At 35.9% G+C, this 26,112-nt stretch overlaps 2 protein-coding genes across 11 annotated transcripts in view; one reads left to right on the top strand and one right to left on the bottom strand.

The window, feature by feature from the left end:
* The window catches only part of NGR-B2 (neuropeptide receptor B2), an 86,538-nt gene extending 81,699 nt beyond the window's left edge, over positions 1 to 4,839 (top strand). For 6 of the 10 annotated variants that reach the window (XM_038011019.2, XM_062668694.1, XM_062668597.1 and 3 more), the window contains one exon: positions 1,851 to 4,839. In XM_038011019.2, the coding sequence (XP_037866947.1) occupies positions 1,851 to 1,932 (82 nt within the window). In that variant the 3' untranslated portion in view covers positions 1,933 to 4,839. 10 annotated transcript variants of the gene reach the window in all.
* Positions 4,840 to 12,569: 7,730 nt separating this feature from the next.
* LOC101744151 (solute carrier family 35 member B1 homolog) overlaps positions 12,570 to 26,112 on the bottom strand; it is a 33,120-nt gene continuing 19,577 nt past the window's right edge. Inside the window, exons 6-7 of the mRNA XM_038010971.2 lie at positions 13,453 to 13,588; positions 12,570 to 13,279 (exon numbers count right to left, since the gene is read on the bottom strand). Of these exons, the coding sequence (XP_037866899.1) occupies positions 13,212 to 13,279; positions 13,453 to 13,588 (204 nt within the window). The 3' untranslated portion in view covers positions 12,570 to 13,211. The remainder of the gene's footprint in view (positions 13,280 to 13,452; positions 13,589 to 26,112) is intronic.

Genomic DNA, 26,112 nt, shown 5'->3' with positions numbered 1-26,112 from the left:
TGTCAGGTTGCTCTTAGATTCTATTATGGCTTACTGTTTCCCATTACCTATAATTTACAGCACTGTAATACATTTCACGGAAATTTCTTTTTTTTTTAATTCGTTTATGCAATTTCGTATTGAGTTCGTATGAAAAGCTATCTATACAACGTAGGTAACATTTAGTGACTTTAATTTCATGATGTATAAAATGTTGCGGAAAAAAATATTCTGCTTTAATCTAATTTTAAGCCAGTCACACATACTTTACTATACTAGCATATAGGATCTTAGAACATTTTTTTATTTATATTTTTATTATGCAATATTGGATATTACTAGCAAGACTTGCTAATGGATAATATCCAAATTAGGCCGTTAGCAAGAATACTATGAACACTTACTAAATGAAGTACACCCGCACGAAGATCCTGCCCCCCTTGAACCTGTCTGCGAACCACTAACGGAAATAGATTCGCATGAAGTGAAACTTGCATTAGCTAGCATGAAGAACCCAAAAGCTGCAGGGCTAGACGAGATACTAGCTGATTTATGGACTCAGTCCCATGGCGGTTAACTGGCTAACTAAACTGTTTAATACTATCTTGTAACCACGGAAACCCCAAAATCGTGGCGCAAAAGCTATTTGCTGCCATTCTACAAAAACAAGGGGTATGTAACCCAATGTGAAAACTACAGTGGCACAAAATTGACCCCACATGCTCTAAAAATCGCCATTACGGATCCTCCCGATCCATTAACTGTGCTTTTAGGTACCACAAGCACCGGTCACCGTCCTCGCCGAAAAGTTCGCTTGCGACGAAGTAAATTAACCCACAGACACCGCCCATCAAGTTTCTCGACAGATCTCGTCAGTGAGTCGCGTTTCCGATCCGGTGGTAGATTCTGCGAAGCACTGCTTTTCCTAGGGCCAGTGTTAGCAACACCTCCGGTTAGAGCCCTGAGAGCTCACCTAAACACTAGAGTAACGCTGATATACCCTGTCAAGGCTATCAGCATAGATAGAAAATAATATATAATATATATATTTGTTTCTCGATGTAGTACCGGAACCAAACTAAAGTTTTATTTGTTTACTTTTTGCTACACAACCCAGGTCAGACAATTAACACGAAAAAATAGTTACTTGAAAAAAAAAAAATTTATAAGTAGTACACGTATTGTTGCTATTATTAAAACCGATATTAATTTCAAAACTCTCAGAGACCTGTAGGCTTAGTGTGAGTTTTCTTTACGTTCTCGATAGCGTAAAAGTTAGCTCATATTTGTATGGAATGGGATCGTTTGCCTAAGTTTGCCTTTAGGGGCGCTGTTCCAACTGCATACAAAATTGTGTTAACTTTTACGCTATCGAGAACGTTAAAAAACTCGCACTAAGCAAACAGAAGGAAGCGCTTCTAAAGAAAAGGTGGTGTGAACGTTAGCGTCAAGTTGTCAATATTGCTAACGGATTGACAACAGGGACCACTCTTGAACGCACTCCATGTCACGAACATAATATAAATTAAGACTGACAATATAATGAAAATTGGCTGTCTTCAAAGCTGTTTTCTTTGGCATAAGGCATAAGAGATAATGTCCCTGCGTTCAAGGTTACGAACTCGGTATTTTTTTACAATAAAAAAAAAAAGAGTTTTTAACATTTCAAAATTTTTGCATGCTTTCAATAATTTACATGGTTTATTGCACGCTAATTTGTTTCTGTCTAGCTTCTCATATGTAAGTTGTTCACCAAATGATGAAAAAGCCAAATATTTTACACATTTTTAGAAAGACTAAGCTGGTAGATGTTTTCAGGTCCAAATAAGATACACGAAGAAGGCAACCGATAAAACTTATGACTGTTTCAGGCATTTCAAAGTCGAACAAGGGCACTATAGATCCGAAAATGTAGTTCAATTTAGGAATAGCTTGACTCTATACAGATATTGAACCTTCTCAACAATTAATGTAGTATTATAACTAGTACATTAAATACACCACTAATCTTTAATCATCAAATATGAAATTAACAGGCAATATAAAGCTTGTCATTCAGATGTAATCATGATAGATTTTTCGAGTTTGGCTTGGGATTGAAGACCGTCATGATGGCGGCACACGAACCAAAAGGATTTTTTATGAGACCCTTTTGTATGGGTGGACGTGAATTCATTGAAAACTTAATGAATATTTTGTCCAATGGTTGGCTCCTTTCGTGTATTTTTTGGAGATTGGATTTCTTGTTTGTCTTCTGTGTAGGCATTACACTGTTTTTGATTATTAAAAAATAGTGGTGTATACTATACATGTAGCATGTATACATGTTAGATTCTCGCTTGACGAAGATAGCAACCTAGATTAGATGTTTAATCTAGATCTCTGGATGTATTAATGTTAGCAATCATGCATTTCGAACATATGTTATAATATTTCAGAATACATTTTTCTCATCGTAACTTACAGTACAAAGTGTGATTTCGTAAAATAAAAATTGAAATCACAATAAAAGTACACAGTAAATTCAACGTTTATGAAACATATTGAATGTATTTTAATAAAAATAGTTTACTCGAAATCAAAATTTTTTGGAATAAATTTAATTTTACTATTACTAAAAAAATATATTTAGAATACTCTATGTGGAATCCATTTCCGTTTTGATAGATTTACAAAATAAACAAAATGAAACTAAATATTTTTATAATAATACCTTTATGATTCAAAATCAATCAATGCAAAACCAAAATACAACTTGTATTCTTTCTTGAAGCAATCATGAAACATCCAGCTGTAGCTACAATCACAAAATTATAGATTAGATTATTAATTATCTTATTCTGTGCTGGAATGATTGTGGTTGAATGATAACAACTGTTTTATTGTTATGTATGAATTTTAATGAATCAAATTTTATTTACGTATAATTTGGCCGGAATATTATTGATGTTAAACTTTTAAACCCACTTGTGTTCAATCTTTTTTTCATTATTATGACAAAATGTTAATTTTTATTAAGTGTTTCATTAAATTCTAAATAATATAATATTTTTAAGATCAGAATTTGGGATTAATCCGTTTATATATTATAATTTTATTTTTACATAGGCCATGTATGACTTAGATCTAACCCCTCCTGTAACGTAATGCACAGTACAATTATCAAACAATGTAACAGTTAAGAACGTGGAACGTTGGGCTTTAATGGTACTCAAAAGACGGAAAACGAATGAAGAAATGAGCGCTGAAAGCGAGCATTTGTTGAATTAATGTTAGGTAAGCGAAGAGCTTTGGTAAACCAAAAGAAAACAATCTTTACCATCAACGTTGAATTTAAGTATTTTTATCTAATAAAGCATATTCGTTTCTTCATTGGACTTTTTGATGGAGATCGTTCCGTTGACCGTTTGTTTTCAATGTATAATGTTTTGAAGAAAAATATATTGTTTGTTATTGGTACTATTAATTAATTAAGGAATGTAAAAAAACAAAGTAGAACATCCTGGAAGTCAGGCATAAAGCATAAACATTATGAATGTTGTAAAGATATGGTATTGTAGTTTCGTTTTTATAATCAAATTAATATTTTATGGTACACATTATGCTTAGTTCGTAAGATTGTATATAAATGGTTGCACGCCGAAGTACCTAACCAATGCTCATATATTAGAGCCAAAGGGTCTTCACGAATGAAGTCATCAAATGGCTGTAGGACACTATCTTCTTCGCTTACGTCGCATCAGAAGAACAAAGCTTTTAAATTAATTTATGAAGCGAATATGTTTATATTACAATTTTTTTAATCTCCGGTCGAGTGTGAATGGGATTTTTCAAATCATTATACATAATATAATCGTAGATTAGATTGTTGCAAATTAGGTGTTAGAAAATTTTGAAATTTTATAGATTGTAAGCCTTCCACATAGAGATCCGTATCGCTGTCTAATCTTGAATTTATTTAATATGTATAATATTCAAATGTTTGCCGAACAGTATTAAGCGTGAATTTATATAAACGCGCATGAAACGGCGAGTCAGAAACTAGGCATTGTGAATACTAAATAAAACCGTTTAAAAATACCGAGAATCATTTTGCAGATATAGCAAAAAAGTATTTTTCAAAAATATGATACAGTTAATTTTTTCACCATCAAGAGCTCCGGAAAATTGTTTAATACTCGTCGTCGGTTCTGGTTGGGCTATGTACAAAATTTGAACAGAACTATCTTGAAATTTTTTAAGGGTTTCATCACATCTTTTAAAAGCTTTTTCCTTCTGGTACGTACGATTGTTTTGCTTATTTCATGACTAATTTTAGAGATTTAATATTTTGATAGTAGCAATTTATGATCTTTTTATATATATAAAATATTTTACAAACATGGTGCGAATGAAACATACAGTGTGTGCGTGAAATATTAATATATGATATAATATTCTCACTTTTTAAATGTGTACACAAGCAAAGATAAATAAACATAATATGTATTTTATTACGGATCTCGATGTTTAGTCAAATATTGTTAGTTTTAAGAAACTTTTGCTGTTAAAAAGTAATTTTAGATAATATTTATTCAATGCTTGTAATATTTATATTATACGAAATATATAGTATGATATAGTATTATATTATTATATATTAATAAATATTACAATTAATAAATAATTTCTTCAATGTAATTTAGATTAACGATAAATAAATAAAATATGTATAATATAGTATTTATATTATAGTATGAATAAATATATATTGAGATTTTAATCAAAGTTAAGTAGTTATTAAAAGTTTGTTCTTATTAAATAATTAATTATAATCTCGATGTTTCTGAAAATTAAAGATTAATAAATGTTGTGATGGAACTGGCCTGTTTTTATTACATTCACCAAAATATATATTTCATAAGTTACTCTACATTTATTAATAACGTGGGAGTGCAAATGGAAAAAAGAAAAAAATATAGAGTGAAAAAACGAATTTACTTGCTGCCGTATTATAAAGCTCATTTCCGAATTATTATGTAGGGTTAATCTTGAAACCTAAAACACTAATATCACTTATGATCGTCTGACGATCATACGGCACACCTAATATCAATTGGTCATCGTCTTTCATTGACGTCAGCAATACCGGGACAGTAACGCCGCTTCTAACCGCCAAGAAATCTCTTTAAACCTCTAGTAAGAAAGGGAAGTTGAAGCATGGTGGGCAGGAGACATCGTTGAGGGAAGTTAATTCTATCACCGAATGATCCTCCTCCTTGCATCTTGTTCCTCGGTGCTGAGGAACCATGACCTTTACAGAGAATTTTTGTTTGGACTAGGTTTCACCCATTCATTCCTCTCCTCGCCGCAGTGAACAGCGACATTCATGTTGGAGTCAAATGTCGTCTTAATTTGATCGTACCAGCTCATGAGACTACGCCCCCTTGGCCTCTTTCCTCTCACTTTGCCGGATGGTACTTGGTAAAAAGATCTTTGGAAATGCACCGTGGATAAACGCAATGATTCTATGGGGTATTTTATAAGTCGAAAACGGAGGTGGTATGGTAAAAGAGATGAATGAAACATTTGTAACAATTCCTCAGGGGGAGTCCATGGAATACATGTTAGAAAACAATATATTATAAGAACCTCCTTAGACCGAGGTTTTCATAGAATCGTAAGAGTGATTCTCTTTTGTAAGGTAATTGCAGTTACTGGTATTTGCCGAAAAAATCTAATAACAATTTGATGTTTTGAATACATTTTTGTATATTAAGAAAACTCTTATCTTTGTTGGTCATTAGAACTAGTCAGATCACTCGATCAAAATCTTTCATTAATCGTGAATGTTGATACCTTAATATGTAAATTGTCATAATATCATACAATATGTAAATTGTCATAATATCATACAATGCCCTTATCCTTGAAGGGTCGATGACCCATTCGAACTAATACGGTAATTAAAATATTTTGAACAGCACTTCAGAACAGCAGTTCTTGTAAAATACATGACGAACACTACGAAATATACATAGTTCATTACAAGCAGTAGGCAGCAGCTTGGCTCTGTTCCTGGCATTGCTGATGTCCGCAATGGCGATTACTCACCATCACGTGGGCCGTATGCTCGTCTACCTAAAACAAGCTACATATCTGTTCAGATTAGTCATGGCAGCAATTAAGTTGTCATAAAATTGATCATAATATTGTGTGATAGCTCTTTATGAGTCAATTGGACATGGTACAGAATTAATCTAGTTATTACAATAAATGACACACTATCTGATTGATTTCGAAGTTACTAAAACGCATGTTAAGCCCCTACAAAATCTGACCGTCTTATTGTAGGTAAGGCCAATCTGTCTACTGCATCCACGAATCCAACTAAAGTGAAACTATAAAATAGTACTTTACACGCTACACAACCATGATATTTGAGACAGAAAAGATAAATGTATTTCGATCTACAAAATTGACGAGAAGCTTCATCTCCAAAGTCGAAGCGTACAATAACAATAGCGTACAATAACTAAAATTGTGAAAACAGATTGTAGAAATTTCTACAATATACCTATATAAATGATTGAAAACTCTAGGAAATATTATTATGTCGACACTAAAACCACAATAAGAAATTTTCTTAAATAGACCACCAGGAAAATATTCTCAGTTGACAGTCCATAATACTTCACACGATTGTAAAAAAATATTTAAGAAATCGACAGTTAACACAAACCAACACACGGATCCCTAGAATAGAAAGAGACCTACTGTTACCTTCTCCTGTGAGCAAGAGAGATAGACAGAGAGTGAGAGAGAGCGAGAAGCAACTAATGGCACTTTCGTTGGCGCTGCTTAAAAATATTTCGATGGTTTCGTTATATAAAATGCAACATTATTGGTAAGTAGTAAGTACAGTGTTCGTATTGAGGAGAATTACGGTCTTAAAAACAGAGATAGCCTTATTAATAGATTAGGATCAAATCAGCCAAAATTAACTATTGTAATGTTCGACGCATCTCTTGAAGATAACGACAGTTAATCGACCCCCCCCCCTCCCTCCCAAAAAGCGTAGCAGGATCAATCAATTCTTAAACTAAATTATGCTTATATTAAACATTTCCTAAATCAATCTTACAACAGAATTAACAGAAAACATTAATAAATGTTTTGCCAAATATATCGCATTTCAATACTTCTATTATTATGGTATGTTCTATTTAATTACCCAAAAGTTCATACTTAAAAAACTAATGTGCCTAAGTCATTTAAAAAACGGTTATTGTTGTTTGTCTATAGCACATCATAAAATTTTAAACAAATTTTATTCAATGCTCGATAAGAAATTATGAACAATTATTTTCATGACCCGCCATCAGCTTAAAACGAGTATTTACTCAGATAGAATCAATATTCCGGGGGCCGGGACGGGGATGTAGTGACGTCATTCGAAACCCAGAACACTTTTGTTTGAAAATCTGCATTGCAGAGGGGGGTTACAGTGGGGGGTGTTGGGGATTGGGGGTTGGGGGGCGTTCTATACCCACACCATGCGGATGTCATTATTGATCCACACTACATGATGCACTTTGACCTTTAATGAATTGTGAGCGCGAAGCAAACTCGTTTCAGCGCGGCTAGTTTCGATGAAACAACCAAACTGCATCTTATTTTTAATGAAATACAGGCAAGAAGCTAACCCTCTAGTGCGTATGTCTTCATTTTAGTTCCGTTAGTTAAGACTACGCAACCGAACTGAGTCTTAATTCTAATGAAATACAGGCAAGCGGCAAACCCCCTACTGCCAACGTCTTTGTTTTAGCTCCGTTATTTTCGATGACGCAATCAAACTGCGTCTTATTTCTAATAAAATACAGGCAAGCAGCAAGGCCCCTACTGCGCATGTCTCTTTGTTCTAGCTCCGTTTATATTGATGACGCGCACAAACTACGTCTTATTTCTAATGAAATACAGACACGCAGCAAGGTCCCTACTGCGCATGTCTTTGTTTTAGCTCCGTTATTTTCGATGACGCAATCAAACTGAATTTTTTTTCTAGGCAAGCGGCAAGCCCCCTAGCACGCATTTCTTTGTTTTAGCTCCGCTAGTTTCTATGAAATAATCAAACCGAGTCTTTTTTTCAAACGAAATACAGGCAAGCAGCAAGGTCCCTACTGCGCATGTCTTTGTTTGAGCTTTGTCTATTTCGATGACGCAATCAAACTGCGTCTTATTTCTAACGAAATACAGGCAAGCGGCGAGCCCCCTACTGCGCATGTCTGTTTTAACTCCACTAGTTTCGATGGCACAATCAAACTACGCAATTTGTTTAAGTTTCAGATTAATAAGTACATGACAAAAATCCCTCTTTATATTTTCTTCCTCTTTATATTATATTCCCTCAATTTTAACAATATTTAATACATATATTTGTACGACATACAAAAAAAAATTAAATTAAACATTAAAATACAATTCTGTAACTAATATACACTATATATTTACGAACAACAAATAACTTACTCGAAGGAAATGCATTATATCTAACCCAATTCACGACACAAACGAAATTCGATCTTATGCCATTAGACTTAATGTCTACAAAACAAAGAAGAATTACAATCTAAGTAGTTACTTAGACAAGAATTACTTTGTTAAGTAAAATACACTGAATAGATTTTGACAATAGTAGTTTATTTACTAGTAAGAAGGTTTACACATTAATCGTCATAACTTTTCATAAAAGCTACAACAATTTAAGTCTTACAAAACTACGGAGTGATTAATAAGTCAATATTGAAGTTTAACAATTAAGTCAATATTGAAAAGTAGTCACTGCATTAATACAAAAAATATATACGAATGTTTCTTTAAGAAAGTTATTGCTTCGTAATAAGTTTATACAAACATTAATAATACTCTAAATTATAATAACTACGAGGAAGACTGTAAATAAATGTAAAATATAATGGATTACATAATATTTAGTACGGAAAAATAATTACATTATTATTTAAAATCTAGTCGGTACACATTTTACGTATTTTATTATATTAATACATTTTATTGTACAAATCAGTACTTTCAATAACAGACAGACAGATTCAACAGATCTTTAATGCTAACAAGGGTATGATAGTGAATTTAAGGGTTCACATTCATATTATTTGGGGAATCCAATATAAATATTATCCATGTGTTACTTTGTTAATTAGCATATTATATGTATTCGGTCTTTGGTTTTTTTCTTATTGGTGGTATTCTGAATATGATGATGAGTTATGGAAGCTTTATAGTCCTATTAAAAGGATACAACGTCGAGAAGCCGTCAGAATTTGGAACAATTTAAAAAAGGGACAGTCCCGACTTCGATAGGCGTATTAATTTTTTTTTTTTTACATTTGAAGAAATTGTTTCACCAGTTTAATTATCAACGACCTAGCAAACTGTTGGGAATAATTTTATCGAACTCTTGATAGGCATTACTCGAATAAGCGTAAGTCTTATAATTGGCTTCAAAGGTTCGATAACTCATTGTAATTGCTTATTGTATTATTGAGGGGTCAAAGGCGAATGTATTGTTTTTTTTTTCTTTCAGGTTGGTGATCTCCTACCTTACCTATTCCATGTCAACATTGATAAAATGTAGACAGCTACGACAACATAGAGCATCCGATACCTCGCATCTAACTAGGTCATGGCCTAGCGATAAATTACGCGCATTTCAATCGCCGCTATATAGTTGTTTATTGACTGCAAATGCGTTGTGTGAATTGTGGCTTTAATTATCCATATTGGGTATTTCCGATACAAAAATGATTTCACTAGCGGCTAAGTGTAACAAAAAAATCGGTTGTCTGTAAAGTCGGTTTACTGAAAATAGTTGAACGTGACAACGCCATAAGAAAATACTGATGGAATGGTTTCATTTTTCAAAAGAAATTTTTAATTTTATTTGTTTGATATATATTTTGTATGGACAATTGATACCACATTCACTTTTCACTGAACTTTATACTTGACGAAAACATGTAAATGTATAATTGTATAGCAGCTGTCTACGCGGATGCATCGCTCATTCAAGTAGGAGAGAGATATGTCGAACGCTGCCGAACGCGGAGGGCGATTGTGCTTCTTTGTCGTTCGTTGCGCGCTCTCGCTTGCACTTCAAGCCGTAAATGGAACGCTTCAGAGCGAGGTAACGCCGCATGAGTCATGTTTTTTCGTGCGTGCAGCCGGCTCCATCGAATTATAAGACGTTGTCACGTCAATATGCTGAGGTTGAGTCTTTATTATTTATTTTGTTAAAATTTACTTTGCTCAATGTTCGTCTCGAATACTGGAATATCGATAAATAGTAATTTTGCCGTTATTTATTCTAGCTCATTTTATTAATTGACTGACCTACTTTCATCACTCTCGCCCACTCCCCGTTGAAAACCGGAAATGGCGTTATGGTGTTGGCTTTAAATTTTATGGGCCGAAAATACATGTCATTTAGATTGAAACTAGAAAAAATATCCAGTCCAACGGGTGTCTATTTATTGATTCTATATATTCTTTCTCTCAGGATACAGAAAAGATTGTATGAAGAACAAATTACAAGGACCTTAATGAATATGTAAATAAAAATATCACATTTTAAAATTTCTCTGTTGTTATTATTGTACTTTATTAAGTTTTTACTTATCCAAATGTTTTTATTATATGTGACACCAAGAAGCGATGCACTAAAGACGAGTTTCTAATATAAAGAGGGAGTGGATCTGCAAGATATCTCGAAGCGACGCCGCATTTGTATTGGTGCGTATCTAGTTAAGAGTTAATTATTTCAATAAAGAATAATATAATGTAAAATACTAATATAATGTAGAAAAACCGAAACAATGGAAACGCACTATTAAAAGTGGCGACAATTGCAAAAATTTAAATGCTGAAAACACAAATTGCAGGTAAATTGTGTTATGGATAATTGTCACTCATTTCTGAATTGATTTCCGTGGAAATAACTATTCCTGCAACACCCGTAGTTTGAAAAAAATATATTATTCACCCTTAAAATAAAATTATATATACTATACGTGTTGATATTTATTCAATCTCTTTGAATTTGGCATGATCTGCAAGTTGTGTCAGAAATTATTCTTATTTTTGAGACATATTTGGCTTAAACTAACACCACCCTCACTCTTCGCGTGAGAATCGTAAAAGGCGACTAAGGAATTCTCCGGAAAACGGTGTTTTTTTTTTAGGAAAGAAGGATTACTTAGAGCCCGGAGGCCTTTCCAGTTTCTCCAGGACAGGTAGAGTGAGGCTCAGGCAGGAGGGGCGGGTTTTGCTAACATCTGTCCGAGCGCTTCCCAAGGAGACCTGAGATCTCAATGAAAAGTGGGTAACACCCTTGTCTTAGTATTTATATCATCATATTGCGATCGTCACCCGGCATTCCCACGTGATATGGCGTATTGTGAGCCCGCGTGAATGGCAGTCACTATCCTGCCAATTCCTACCTTGAAGCAGTTATGCGTTACGATTTAATGAATGCAGTTGACGTTATGTAATACAATGAAGACTACGACCTCATTTCTCGAGGTGGGTGGCGCCATTCCCGTTGAGGTCTATGGGCTCCGATAATCACTTTACTTTAGGCCAGGTGAGCTATAAGAAAACAATAAAAGATAAGAATAAGCAATTACTGTAATTGCTTCGATTACGGATTTTGTCAGATTTATTTATTATCAATAGAAATTGATTCCTACCACTACCACGTTCACGGCTAAGGATCAAAACAATCGTTGTGATATTTTGTAAGCGCGTAAACCGTTCGAAAGTATGTATGTACTATTTTGACGAACGTAAACAATGATTTGCACATACTATTTGACGGTTTAAAGTAGATATGATTTTGTAATGCATTGTTGTTACAAAAATTACATTGAATTTATGCTCTCATTGTGTCCCCGTTCTTCTCTGCCGCAAGCCCGGTAATTATCGATTTCAGTCATTCAGCACACAGATCGCCGTACAAGGTAGATGTGGCATTTTACGCGACGCAACACAATTACTATTATATTGAAATTAAATGTTAGTATTGATTTTAAGGAAACGGTTCGGCAGTTTGCGTTTTGATAAACTTATATATTTGAAAAGATAGAATGAGGCAAAATCACGATGATAAGTACAAAAGATCCGTCCATGTTTTTTTTTTTTTTTTACCTGTATGTATGCATTTAGAGGACGTTTGCAGGCAATTCAACGTCTCGATTTAAATTTCAACGAGTTCTAATTAGTGTATCATGAGTCTTTGTAACTGATGACACAACACTAATGTACCTACTACATACCATCTGACTGATGTAGCCCTGAACGAGAAACGAAGCATTTTGCTACTGACAAACTCATCAAGTTTAGTAGTATCCATTACGTTTGTCTTATCGAACAGAATTTACAAAGCGTGGTTTTTCAATGCATACCAATTTATATAGTATATTCCTATAGTATATATTATATATATTCCTATAGTATACTTATTTTAGGCCACCAATAATTGAACTTTAGGCTCACCTAGAACGATCGGGACTAAATAATAAAAAAAAACTTCATTGTTTTCGATTTTATGATTTGAGAGAGCTGTTTTTATTTTCTTTAAAAAAAAATGTTTTGTTACTGCCAACAGTAACGTATTTTTTATTGATCTAAACAGATATGGTATATCCGATTATTGTATAATTAACTATTGGTTAAAAACTATATCAAAACTTAAGATTTACGATTGGAATTAAAAATCACACAATATAATTTTCTCTGTATTCAAATTCATTATCAGTCAAACTATCGTAAAACAATGTAAACTGTCTCGTCATTTTAATAGAAATGACGTGTCTAAATACACAATATAAAAAGCTACACTTACATATTATTATACTATTGTACAAAATGTAAAAAATAATTTTGCTTAATCTATTAACAAATACAGGTGAACAACGCATACGAAAAATTTTTTTTTAAAAAGATGTCTCCGGCAAATATTTTTTGGTTTGAATAAATAAAGATTGTCACAGGAGATCATATTTTATTACGTGGTATCCGTTTAGCGAAATCTCTTAGTTTCGCGGTTCTATTAAGGCATAATTCAAACGACATGTACTTACATTTATATTGGAAAAAATTAATTAGTTAATAGACAACATATCTTTTTGTATTTACCATATTATTTGGCTAATTATTTAAACGAATTCTTTGTTATATCATTTGTCTATAGCCCGCTTGGGTGTTTGACCCTTTCCTTTGCTGTAGAAGATATCCAAAAACAAACCTGGAAACCAATAAATAAAAATTAATGTTATGTTTTTTACTACCCGCCTTTTCAATGTTATATAACCTAAAAGGTAATTTCATATGTTCAAGAGTACAGAGACATATTTTACTTCAATTTGTAAAGAGAATATCGTAAAGAACTGACAAAGACAGCGATTTATATAAACTCACCAGAAAACACAAGAGCAGCTCCGATAAATTGACGCAGTATAAGAACGTTGCCAAAGAATATAACCGATGCTAGGACAGTGAAAAATTTCCTAGTGGTCGTCACCACCGAGCATGGCAGTGGACCGAATTCCGAAACCTGGAATATAAATGTGTTTACGTATTATTATTATTGTCATAATACAGGATATTCTATCTATATCCTATAATATATTAAATAGCTACTTTTTTTTAAATGGGGTCGACATTTCGAGTTGTCCAATTTCAGAGTCATTTGGAGGGCAAAGCCAAGGTGGCGTCCAAAATGCTGGGAGTCCTCAACAGAGTGAAGCGGTACCACGCCTGAACAAAGATTTTTGCTTTATAAAGCACAAGTCCAGCATCGCGTGGAGTACTGCTTCTACCTCTGTGCCGGGGCTCCCGGCTACCAGCTACTTTGACTCCATATAGAAGGGGGCCGTTCGGATTGTCGATAATCCCATTCTCACGAATCCTTTGGAACCTCTGCGGAGGGACTTCATCCACAGTGCGTTTTCAGAGATATTTTTTGCCACACAACATCCGGCTTTGGAATGAGCCCCCTCCACGGGGTTTTCCGAGCGCTATGACATGTCCTTTCTCAAACGAGGTTTGTGGAGTAAACTTAACGGTAAGGAGCGGCTTGGCTCTGCCCTTGGCATTTCTGACGTCCATGGGCGACGGTAACCATTCACCATCAGACGGGCCGTATGCTCGTCTGCCAAGGGCAATAAAAAATGTATATATATGGGTTCCGAAATGTAGATTTTCTGTACAATTGTTCTGTACGGTAATTTTTTGTGCGTGTGACATTCATGTCATGTTTTACGATCTATTCTTAACCGCCTTCAAAAAAGAAACAAAAAGTTGGTTTTTAGTTTGACTCTATTTGTTTATACATATTATGTATGTGTACCTATCCTATTTCGTTTAATTAAGATCTCACCAATAGTTTTGGAGTTATACGAGAGGAAGCCTACCCAATAGAAAAGGTCGATGATACAGTTTCTGGTTAAAAGTTGCCCTCATCGTAAACCGCTTCAGCTTTACTACGGTTCTCTTTTTATAGCCCTAGACCGGGATGGACTAGCTCATGATCCTGGCGCTATAACTCTTGGAGACGGAACACATGATGCTCTACAGTAGAAAATAGCCAACTTGGTGGTACCTAACGGAGCTTACTAATACTCCCCCTCCTGCACTAGCAGTAAATAGCACTAATAAAACGGTATTATTAGTAAGGAAGCAATAATAAGTTTGTATCCCGCCGCTAGTTTTAAGATATTTAAATGTACATAATAATATGTATTTATCAATGTCTTATTTTCTTGCCTGATTCCTGGTGGGAAGGCGTATCATAAGCCTGCAATAATCGTGTATTTAGTGTTGAAGGCCACGAAAATGTTGTTATTCTAAAGCAATGGAGACTTTGACCTCGTGTTGAGCGAGAGCGGCGGTGATATCCACATTGTGCTGTGCTTCGGCTTTATGCTATACATCGAGTATCGGACACCAGGGAAACCACGAACTCGTGAGGGGACAATGAGAACCATTTTCAGCTAATCGATAGGACAAGAGTGAAATTAGCCGGAAACACAAGAAATACACACGCTTTTTTTTGATAGCGCTATGTCCCATGGTACGATTAGTCACATTGTTGCACAGCAATCATCTAACCAAGAAGTTATGTTGTTTCGCAAGGTAAAACAGGGTAATAGCCCAACAGCCCGCGACGACCAGATCTTCGTTATTTTATAAAAACTGAAAGTTTCTCCGTGTATGTCTCCAACACAGGTAAGAACGACCCGCGACTATAGAGTTCCGATTGTGGTTACTTGGGCAGGTAACAGGCAGTAAAGGTATATAAAATAGTACCTTAAAGTACTTCCTAATACTTCCTAGTACACTGGATATTTTTTTAATGTTTTGTATGGTTTTAATTTTCCTTTCCTAAAGAACGCAGGATAAATTTCATAAATGACAACTGATGTGCAGTAAAAGTTCGCAATAGACTAAGCACTCTCACTCACATCCGCATGAACAGTTGTTACCTCGCGCTCGCACCTACAGCGGGCTCTCAGTGTGTCTGGCAAGATGTAAGAACCATTAAAACTGTCTGGCTATTGGGGTAACCTATTTTTATAAGTTCCTAAGTAACATATATAAAATTCAGCTTTTGTAGTATAACGAAAGTGTAATTAAAATTTATTAAAGTTTAGGGGTATCTGGCAGGGGGTAGCAACTGTAAAAATTGTCCGGCAATGGATATCGAAGTCGATTTGAAGTCGTTGTGGCCTAAAGGATAAGACGTCCGGTGCATTCGTATCGAACGATGCACCGGTGTGCGAATCCCGCAGGCGGGTACCAATTTTTCTAGTGAAATACGTACTTTTTTTTTTCCACAGGAGAAAATCGCCGGATCCCCACCCGCGCGGCAGGTGGGGTATGTGGGAGTTGAACCTCACTAAAAACTCCTGCCGCTCACAACCGGCGCCCTACCTCGGACCGGGCCGGAGCCCAGTCGGGGCTATTGAAACGGCGGGACAGGGTTGACGCAGAGCACATTACATCCATCCCACCGTCCCACGGACGCCGGACCGGCGGCCGCCAGCGACACGACCACCGGTTCCCTCGTTCAGCGGGCTGAGAGCCCGCTTTGATGGCGCCGCGTTACACCTTCCCCCAGAGCGGTCGGGGGAACGCGGTCTACCATTACCCGGCTTCCTACTGCGGGTGAGCGTGCAAAGCACGCCACCCCACGTCTGGGTCTCTCCCCGCACAAAACGGGTGGGACCCCTAGCTCTTAGGGGGCCAGGTCACGGATACGACCCCGGTCCCGACCCCCTGCTCGGCGGCGGCGGGTTTCTACGTAGTGAGGAGAGCTTTGCCTCACTCGCCCCGCCGCCTCCTTCTGCGAGATGGTGCACTCGCAGAAGTCGAGCATAGCCTTCCATGAAATGAAATACGTACTTAACAAATGTTCACGATTGACTTCCACGGTGAAGGAATAACATCGTGTAATAAAAACCAAACTCGCAAAATTATAATTTGCGTAATTACTGGTGGTAGGACTTCTTGTGAGTCCGCACGGGTAGGTACCACCGCCCCGCCTATTTTTGCCGTAAAGCAGTAATGCGTTTCGGTTTGACGGGCGGGGCAGCCGTTGTGACTATACTGAGACCTTAGAACTTTTTCGGTAGGCAGCGGCTTGACTCTGCCCCTGGCATTGCTGAAGTCCATGAGCGACGGTAACCACTCACCCAGGTGGGCCGTATGCCCGTCTGCCTACAAAGGCAATAAAAAAAAAACTATATCTCAAGGTGTGTGGCGCATTTACGTTGTAGATGTCTATGGGCTCCAGTAACCACTTAACACCAGGTGGGCTGTGAGCGCGTCCACACATCTAAGCAATAAAAAAAAATCTCGTGATTTCTAAAGATATTCTGGAGTAAATAATAAAAAAAAAGTTGAAGTCGTCGTGGCCTAACGGATAAGACGTCCGGTGCATTCGTATCGAGCGATGCAACGGTGTTCGAATCCCGCAGGCGGGTACCAATTTTTCTAATGAAATATGTACTTAACAAATGTTCACGATTGGCTTCCACGGTGAAGGAATAACATCGTGTAATAAAAATGAAACCCGCAAAATTATGATTTGCGTAATTACTGGTGGTAGGACCTCTTGTGAGTCTGCGCGGGTGGGTACCACCACCCTGCCTATTTCTGCCGTGAAGCAGTAATGCGTTTCGGTTTGAAGGGTGGGGCAGCCGTTGTAACTATACTTGAGACCTTAGAACTTGTATCTCGGGGTGGGTGGCGCATTTACGTTGTAGATGTCTATGGGCTCCAGTAACCACTTCACACCAGGTGGGCTGTGAGCTCGTCCACCCATCTAAGCAATAAAAAAAAAAAAAAAAAAAAAAAAAAAAAAAAAAAAAAAAAAAAAAAAAAAAATAGCTTTATACTTTAACGAATTTTAAGTACTATTTTATATACCTATACTGCTAGTTACTTGCCCAAGTAACCACCACAATCGGAACTCTATAGTCGCGGGTCGTTCTTACCTATGCTGGTGACATACACAGAGAAACTTTCAGCTTTAATAAAATAAAGAAGGTCTGGCCGTCGCGGGCTCTTGCTGTATAAGTTTGAATAGACTTATTGGATCACATGTTATTGAACTCTTAAAAGACACGAACAAAAGATATCCGATACAAAGTTAAAATAATGAATTCTAATGTTTATTTATGTGTAAAGTATCGATATACTTTAATTATGTTGACATTAGTAGTTTTTGTTTTAATTGGATTAATAATTAATTTTGAAAATTTTGTAGTCAAACGGCGCATCCAATCTTTACTATGCTCTTTGGTTAACCGGCAATATCTACGTTTAATAGTTATAGTGTAACTATTTGTCAGAAGTAGGTAGCATCTGGGAAAGACTAACCTAGATATCCCAGTCCGCCAAATGATGTCTTGTCTCATAATATCACTAAAGGCTTTTTTAGCTGTTACTTTTACTACTTCAGACCCTAATGACGACATTCAAATTCATATTGGAATAAATGTGAATGTTTTACGATAGAAATATACATAATATGTACACAAGACTACAAATTTAACGATAGTTCGTATTACTACGTATTAGAGATTACGATATTAGGGAACACGATTACATTGAGTAACTTCTTTTTTTTTTTCAAGCGAGTATAATGTGTCAAGGGAGGATATTTTAACGGTGATTGTACTGAAAAATGGAATGGAGTATATGCTTTTGTGTTTTTTTTAAATCCGATTTATATTTTAGTCTACAAAAAAAATTGCTATGTATTATAGACGGCTATCGATAAGCAGTATAGATAGCTGTAGATAAGCAGTTTTTAGAATAAATAAGAATAGTATTTCTTTAATTCAGTTTCATTTTTGCGCTATTTTAATTATACGATTTTAATATCATATAATATGTATTTTTGTTTTATTTCAATGCTATCAATTTCATTACTGTTTCAGAAAAAGCTTTTAACCAAGCTACGGATGTTATTCATAAATAAGGATGTTACATTTTATACTCGTATTCCATGCTGTAATACTGCACTGAAATACAACGCACAACGTATTTTCCAATCGATTCGGTTCAGTATATACCGGGTGCATACTAGAGTTAAATTTGTCTTTATTCAAGCATTCAGGCTTTACTGGTGATTTCAAGCCGTCATGAATTTTTATTTATTGCTTAGATGTGTCAGTCAATAGGCTCACGGCCCACCTGTTGTTAAATATAAACTGGAGCCCATAGGCATCACGTGTCCCTACCCACCTTGACGCTTGAGGTCATGTCTCAATTGTATAGTTTAGTCAAATTATAATTACTGCGGTTTTGATTTTTATTGAACGATGATGGGACCATCGTGGAAGTCATTCTCATTAGGAAAAAATATGTGCCTCGTGATTTGACTAATCTGCAGAAAGAAACACGTGTTGAAACTTGTATTGCCTTGTTGAATCGATATAGAAATGAAGGAATATCGGATCGAATTGTGACATGTGATGAAAAGTGGATTCTTTACCATAACCGTAAGCGAAAAACGCAATGGCTGACCACAGGTCAAACGCCGCAACAATGTCCTAAAGCAAAGCTTACCAATAAAAAGGTAGTGGTAACTGTTTGGTGGTCTCAGCATGATGTTATTCACTACACCTTTTTTCGATCTGGTCAAACAATATCGGCAGATATCTACTGTGCCGAACTCAGAACAATGATAGCAAAACTTGCAGTGGAACAGCCCTGACTCATGAATCGATCTTCACCATTATTGCTCCATGATAACGCGAGACAGCACGAGAAACCGTTTTAACTCTACAGAAATTGTAATTAGAAGCCATTCGTCACCCTCCGTACTCGCCAGACCTTGCTCCAACGGACTACCATTTTTTTTTCGTGATTTGAACATATTTTCTACGTGATAAAAGTTTTCTTCCCAGGAGGCAGTACACAATGCTTTCACACAGTTGGTAGAATTTAGATCACCCAAGTTCTATCGCAAAGGGATACATGACCTTCCTATCAGATGGCAGCAATGTATAGATAATAAGGGTAGGTATTTTGATGTAATAAAAAATTTATATAAAAAAAACGAATTTCATTTTTTCAGTACAAATCGGCAATTTCATACTTTATACTCCTAATATATACGGTCCGTCTTGAAATGGTAGTGACTACGATAGAATCTTGTTTAAACTGTTACGTGAGAAAGCAAAAAGGTAAAGGTATTCAGGTTCGAACGCCCAATGTTAGTTTTTTTATTTCACTACCTATTTGCTGGTAGCCTAAGAGGCCATTACAGCTTCGCGCGGGCAAATAAGTGAACTCACGCGTTCAACCTGAGTTAATTTGCTAGCACCGGCCCTAGTGAGAGCAGTCATTTACAGAATCTACCACCGGATCGGAATCGCGATCCACTGAGAAGATCCGGTTGGTTTTATAAAATTAAACATTGCAATATTCAGTTATATTTTAATCCATTTTTGTGTGTAGAAAGGGTTTTTTTAAATGTTGTTTACTCGTCAACTTAAAACAATTTAGTCACACGGTTGTTGCAAATAAAATTATCATATAATCACATTTATAGCTGGTATTAAAATTTGTGACATTTATCACCACGGTGAGCATTAAAACTGCGCTCTGAAACTGAGTTCTTGCAGTGAGCGATCAGTGTATTTGTGAAATATACCTACATTGAAATTGTAAAGCTGAAATCTATCGAACTAGGAACTAGGTCATGTTCGCTCGACGATAAAGCCTATAGTCGGCCAAGGGCAATGTTGACGTCACTACGCTAAATGATACCTAGAGATTCAAGTTCGCTTAGCTAACGCCATCTGTTTTTCGATAGGTACTGATTTCTTTAAATTATTCTTATTTTACGATCATATCGTTACATTTTCGTGTCACTAAATATATTAATGCATTGTAGAGAGAGAGAGAGAATACACTTTATTGCACACCAACACAATTTACATTTAAAAAAAAACAAACATTGTATTTGAAAATAAAAACTCGTACGTATATCAAGGCGGAAATAAAATTACTTGTACCGATGATTCCAAGCCGTGTTCACAGCACGTCCTACCTCTGATATGGTACACTAAGTTAAGTTAGTAAATATACATATTAGGCTATCTGGATGAATAGTAAGCATATAAAGTCAATAAGCCTAGGAAAATATTATCCTGTATTATAATTTACCGTGTCTTCGTGGCCTAAATGATAAGACGTCCGGTGCATTCGTATGTAGCGATGCACCGGTGTTGGAATCCTGTCGGCGGGCACCAATTTTTCTAATGAAATACGTATTTATCAAAATGATCACGATTGACTTCCACGGTGAAGAAATAACATCGTGTAATAAAAACCAAACCCGCAAAATTATAATTTGCGTAATTACTGGTGTTAGGACCTCCTGCGAGTCCGCATGGCTAGGTACCACCACCCTGCCTATTTCTGCCGTGAAGTAGTTAATGCGTTTCTGTTTGCAGGGTGGGGCATTACCTAGTTTCTTTTTTTTATTGCCCTTGCAGGCAGACGAGCCTACGGCCCACCTAATAGTGAGTGGTTACCGTCGCCCATGGACTTCAGCAATGCTGAAGCAAAGCAAAGCTTAATACTCTCCACAAGCCTCGTTTGAAGAAGGACATGTCATAGCGCTCGGGAAACACCGTGGAGGGGAGCTCATTCCATAGCCGGATGGTACGTGGCAAAAGACCTCTGTAATCGCACTGTGGATGACCGCAGTGGCTCCAAGTAGTATGGATGAACTCTACTCCGGTGGCGGGCGGTGCGATGGAAAAACGAGATGACAATATCATCTCGAACAATTCCTCAGAGCACTCCCCTTAGAACTCATATCTCAAGGAGGGTAGCGCCATTTACGTTGTAGATGTCTATGGGCTCTAGTAACCACTTAATACCAGGTAGGTATTTGTTTTAATTACATTACTTAAGGTTCGTTTTGTATCATGATCATCATTGTTATCATCATTGTAAATGTAGAATATTTTAACGGAATCTATTATTACTCTTACTGAATATACCCAACTATTATTATTCTTTCCCCATTGTACCTATTGTCTGTATTCTAAATAAATAAATAACCAGTAATAACTGTTTTGTCTACGGACTCAATTTTTAGTAAATAAATAACTTTTGGCTTTGATTAAATGTTACTATTATATTGAGGTTTATATTTTTATAATAAAATTGTGTTTGATTCAGTTCAAATATACGGATTTCGAAAATGAAATATAATAAACGAGTAATGTGAATACGCAAGAACGTCAATCTTAGTATTGTGGATTATAAAATTTGTAGATCACATATTATTATCAAAAATCCTTTTTCCGCGAAGGTTTTATTCCAGGGTCCGATATAAAGAAGAACATGTAGGCTTCACCAACTCGCCGACCCAACCTTTTCCAGGGAGCTACTGGGTGTCTCCATCAACGTCCAGTCTTCACACAACGTTCCTCGCATAATGCAGTAAAGGAAAAGAATAAAATCAACGGAAAATCCGCGACCCCTCTGCTCGTTAAAATAAGCATTATTTGATTAAATAAAGTACCTGTTTTATTTATTTATTTCATTACTTATACTGACTAGCTAGCTAACGTTTTAGTGTCATATTAAGCTGGAGCCCACGAATATTCAAAAGAGGTAGGAGATTACTCCTGTATTTAGAATGTGTGATAAAGGTAATCATGTAAATATTTTTTTAACATTTTAGTAAAAGATTAGAGAAGCAAACATAGCAGCTACCAAAATATTGTTTCTTCTGAAAGGGCATGTGATATCACTAAATAATGAGTATACCATCTAGAATATAATAGCAGAACAAAATACTGTATTTCTAAAAACCCATAATACGAAGTTTGTTGTAAGTTTCTTAGGCTATCTTTTTTTATTGCCCTTGTAGGCAGACGAACATACGGCCCACCTGATGGTGAGTGGTAACCGTCGCCCATGGACTTCAGCAATGCCAGGGGCAGAGCCAAGCCGCTGCCTACCGCATTACTTCATTACTTCATTTAAAAAAAAACCATTTTCATTTATAACAGAACTTATGTATGACTAGACTATGTACTTAGTCTGGCCATAAATACTGTTACAATTAAAAATAAACAAAATATTACAATTGAATTTGGAATCTGTAATTTTTATATGATTGCTCATTGAGCTTTCTCATTTTGGCGCCAATACATTGTACAATATTTTGCGATATTAAAATGGAGTGGGGTGATAAAGAGAACCGAATCGCTGTGATTGCATTACACAAGGTAGGTGTGGAGCCAAATGCAATTTTTAAAACTCTCCATACGCTTGGTATTAGTAAAATGTTTGTGTATCGGGCTATTAATAGGTGCAATGAGACCTCCTCTGTTTGTAACAGAAAAAGATCTGGCCGTCCACGTAGTGTTCGTACGAAAAATGTGGTCAAAGCAGTAAGGGAAAGAATTCGAAGAAATCCTGTCCGAAAGCAAAAGATTTTATCTCGGGAGATGAAGATAGCACCTAGAACCATGTCGCGTATTTTAAAAGATGACTTAGGACTTGCAGCCTATAAGAGACGTACTGGTCATTTCTTAACTGATAATTTAAAAGAGAATAGGGTGGTAAAATCTAAACAACTACTGAAGCGGTACGCAAAGGGAGGTCATAGAAATTTTTTGTTTACGGATGAGAAAATTTTTACAATTGAGCAACATTTTTACCAAAAATTGACCGTATTTATGCTGCTCAAAGCTCTAAGAAAGCTTCCCAATTAGTCGACAGAATGCAACGTGGGCACTATCCGACTTCAGTGATGGTTTGGTGGGGTATTAGCTATGAAGGAGTGACTGAGCCATACTTTTGTGAAAAAAGTATCAAAACATCGGCACAAGTGTATCAAGATACCATTCTTGAGAAGGTAGTGAAGCCCCTTAACAACACCATGTTCAATAATCAAGAATGGTCCTTCCAGCAAGACTCGGCGCCAGGTCATAAAGCTCGGTCTACGCAGTCTTGGTTAGAAACGAACGTTTCGGACTTCATCAGAGTTGAAGACTGGCCGTCATCTAGTCCCGATCTTAATCCGCTGAATTATGATTTATGGTCAGTTTTAAAGAGTACGGCTTGCTCTAAACGCCATGATAATTTGGAGTCCCTAAAACAATCCGTACGATTGGCAGTGAAAATGTTTCCCATGGAAACAGTGCGTGCTTCTATTGATGACTGGCCTCAACGTTTAAAGGACTGTATTGCAGCCAATGGAGACCACTTCGAATAAGCTTTTTGTACTTTAAATTGTTTTATATTTATGTATTAAACTAACACACTGTAAAAGTAATAAATGTTATTTGCAATAGATTTTTTTTCCTTTGTCTCAGTATTTATGGCAAGACTAGGTATATACTCGTAAATAAAAATCATTGTTCATATGTACATATGTATGGATGTTCTCTATGCCTCCCTAAGCCATTCATCTGGTCAATGCCCGGGACTCAGCAGTTGAACATATCGCACCTTTAGAATTATAGAGACCCGTTTCGAAATTTTCGGATTTCGAATTTAATTCAAAAATGGCCCTAGAACGACCTTTTGCATGGACTCATAACAATCAAATGACCAAAAGTAGCTTAGAAAGGGACCAACTTAATATCCAATGGTCTCTTTCACTCCGTCCTCTTCCTCTACGTCTTTTCGGTTTGAAAACTTTATTCGACGTTTTCCAAAAACACATTTTTTGGGTCGGGTCTCTATAGGTCTAAAGATGCGATATGTTATGCAAAAGTCTGTCTTTCATTAATTTGTGCAACCCTGCTACTGAATAGTTCTGATATCGTAGAGCTAGAGCTGTATTACAGCTACGAGTCTGGATGGTCGGGCCCGCCATATAAATGTCGCCGTCTCTTCATTGTGAGGTAAATAGTAAACTAGTTGAACATTACAGTAAGAGTTACACATTTCCTCAACCTCGTATCTGGCTCAATTGACGCATTACACAACCGAATGAAATAATGGTATGCGAAGCTCATATCGAATAAGAATTAATACTTACTGAAGTATAAAAAAATTCGCCTAATTTGTAAATAAAAATATTTGTATCACTTTATTAAGGGTTTTTACATGAAAAAAATATAAAAACAAATTAAGCAAGGGGCAAATGTAAACGCATTTGTTTCCTTTTTTTATTTTGTTTTTTTTTTTATATTAATTTATTTTTCTCCTGATTTTATGATTGACAGTAATACTAAAAATATTTATGATATCAGTACATAATATATGTACATACATATTGTCACACAAATATTCAGTTTAAAATACGTAAGATTGATGAAAGGGGAACAAACTATGCATACCTTACATTCTAACCTATAGGCATACAAAGACGATGCTAATGACGTCATCATACTAAAAACAGCAAAGAACTAAAAATCTAGGAAAGTTTCTAATGTTTTATGTTCAACTCAAACTAAAACACTGAATTTAACTGAAAATAGCCTCTGTCGAAAAATGCTTTATTTCACAATATATGATTAGTCTCTTTTAGTTAGTTTCAATTTCACGAAATTCATATTATTAATTTGTAGCCGCTCTTTTCGCACTTAGCTCTAAATGTACTTAAAATAATACACAACTCATTACTTCTATTGTTTCCTATATTCAGTAGATGAAGAAAATAACTACATACACCCTACAAAATATTTTCTTTTATAACAAACATGGATTTGGTATTTACAGTACCTATGCGTATTTAAAATAAAATGGGCTCCTGCTGTTTGTTTTAAATCTGTTTTTGCTTCATTTATGGGGATGCGTTCCTATTTTTTGGCGGGGGATTGGATAATGACATAAATGTATTTTTGACGTGACAACGTCTTATAATTCGATGGAGCCGGCTGCACGCACGAAAAAACATGACTCATGCGGCGTTACCTCGCTCTGAGGCGTTCCATTTAAGGCTTTAAGTGCAAGCGAGAGCGCGCAACGAGCGACAAAGAGGCACAATCGGCCTCCGCATTCGGCAGCGTTCGACATCTGTCTCTCTCCTACTTGAGTGAGCGATACATCTGCGTGGACAGCTGCTATACAACAATACATTTACATGTTTTCGTCAAGTATGAAGTTCAGTGAAAAGTGAATGTGGTGTCAATTGTTTATAGCAAAGATAATTGCGATAATTGAAAAATGAAACCATTCCATCAGTATTTTCTTATGACGTTGTCACGTTCAACTATCGTCAGTAAACCGACTTTACAGACAACCAATTTTTTTCTTTTTCGTGAGCACGGTCAAGAAAGTTACTTTCTTCATTTTACCAAAATAACAGTTTTGTGATTCTAAATGTATTAAATAATACAATTTACCAATACTGTACGTAACAATATTGGAAACATGCATGCATGCTTCAATTTCACCCAAGCCGTTTTTTTAGCTGAGGAAATTGCATTGAGAACATTAATGCAGTCATTCACATCAGTTATTTATTTGTTTTAAGTTTTTAATTTGCAATATCCAATTCGTCATCATGACACCTGATGGAATTTTGCCAAAAATATCACTACTCATAAATTAGTATAATGCACTGCAAAAATGTATTGTCAAATT

This window comes from Bombyx mori, chromosome 1 (assembly GCF_030269925.1).
Source record: "Bombyx mori chromosome 1, ASM3026992v2".
Classification (NCBI taxonomy): domain Eukaryota; kingdom Metazoa; phylum Arthropoda; class Insecta; order Lepidoptera; family Bombycidae; genus Bombyx; species Bombyx mori.
This window is presented reverse-complemented; position numbering and strand designations above follow the sequence as displayed.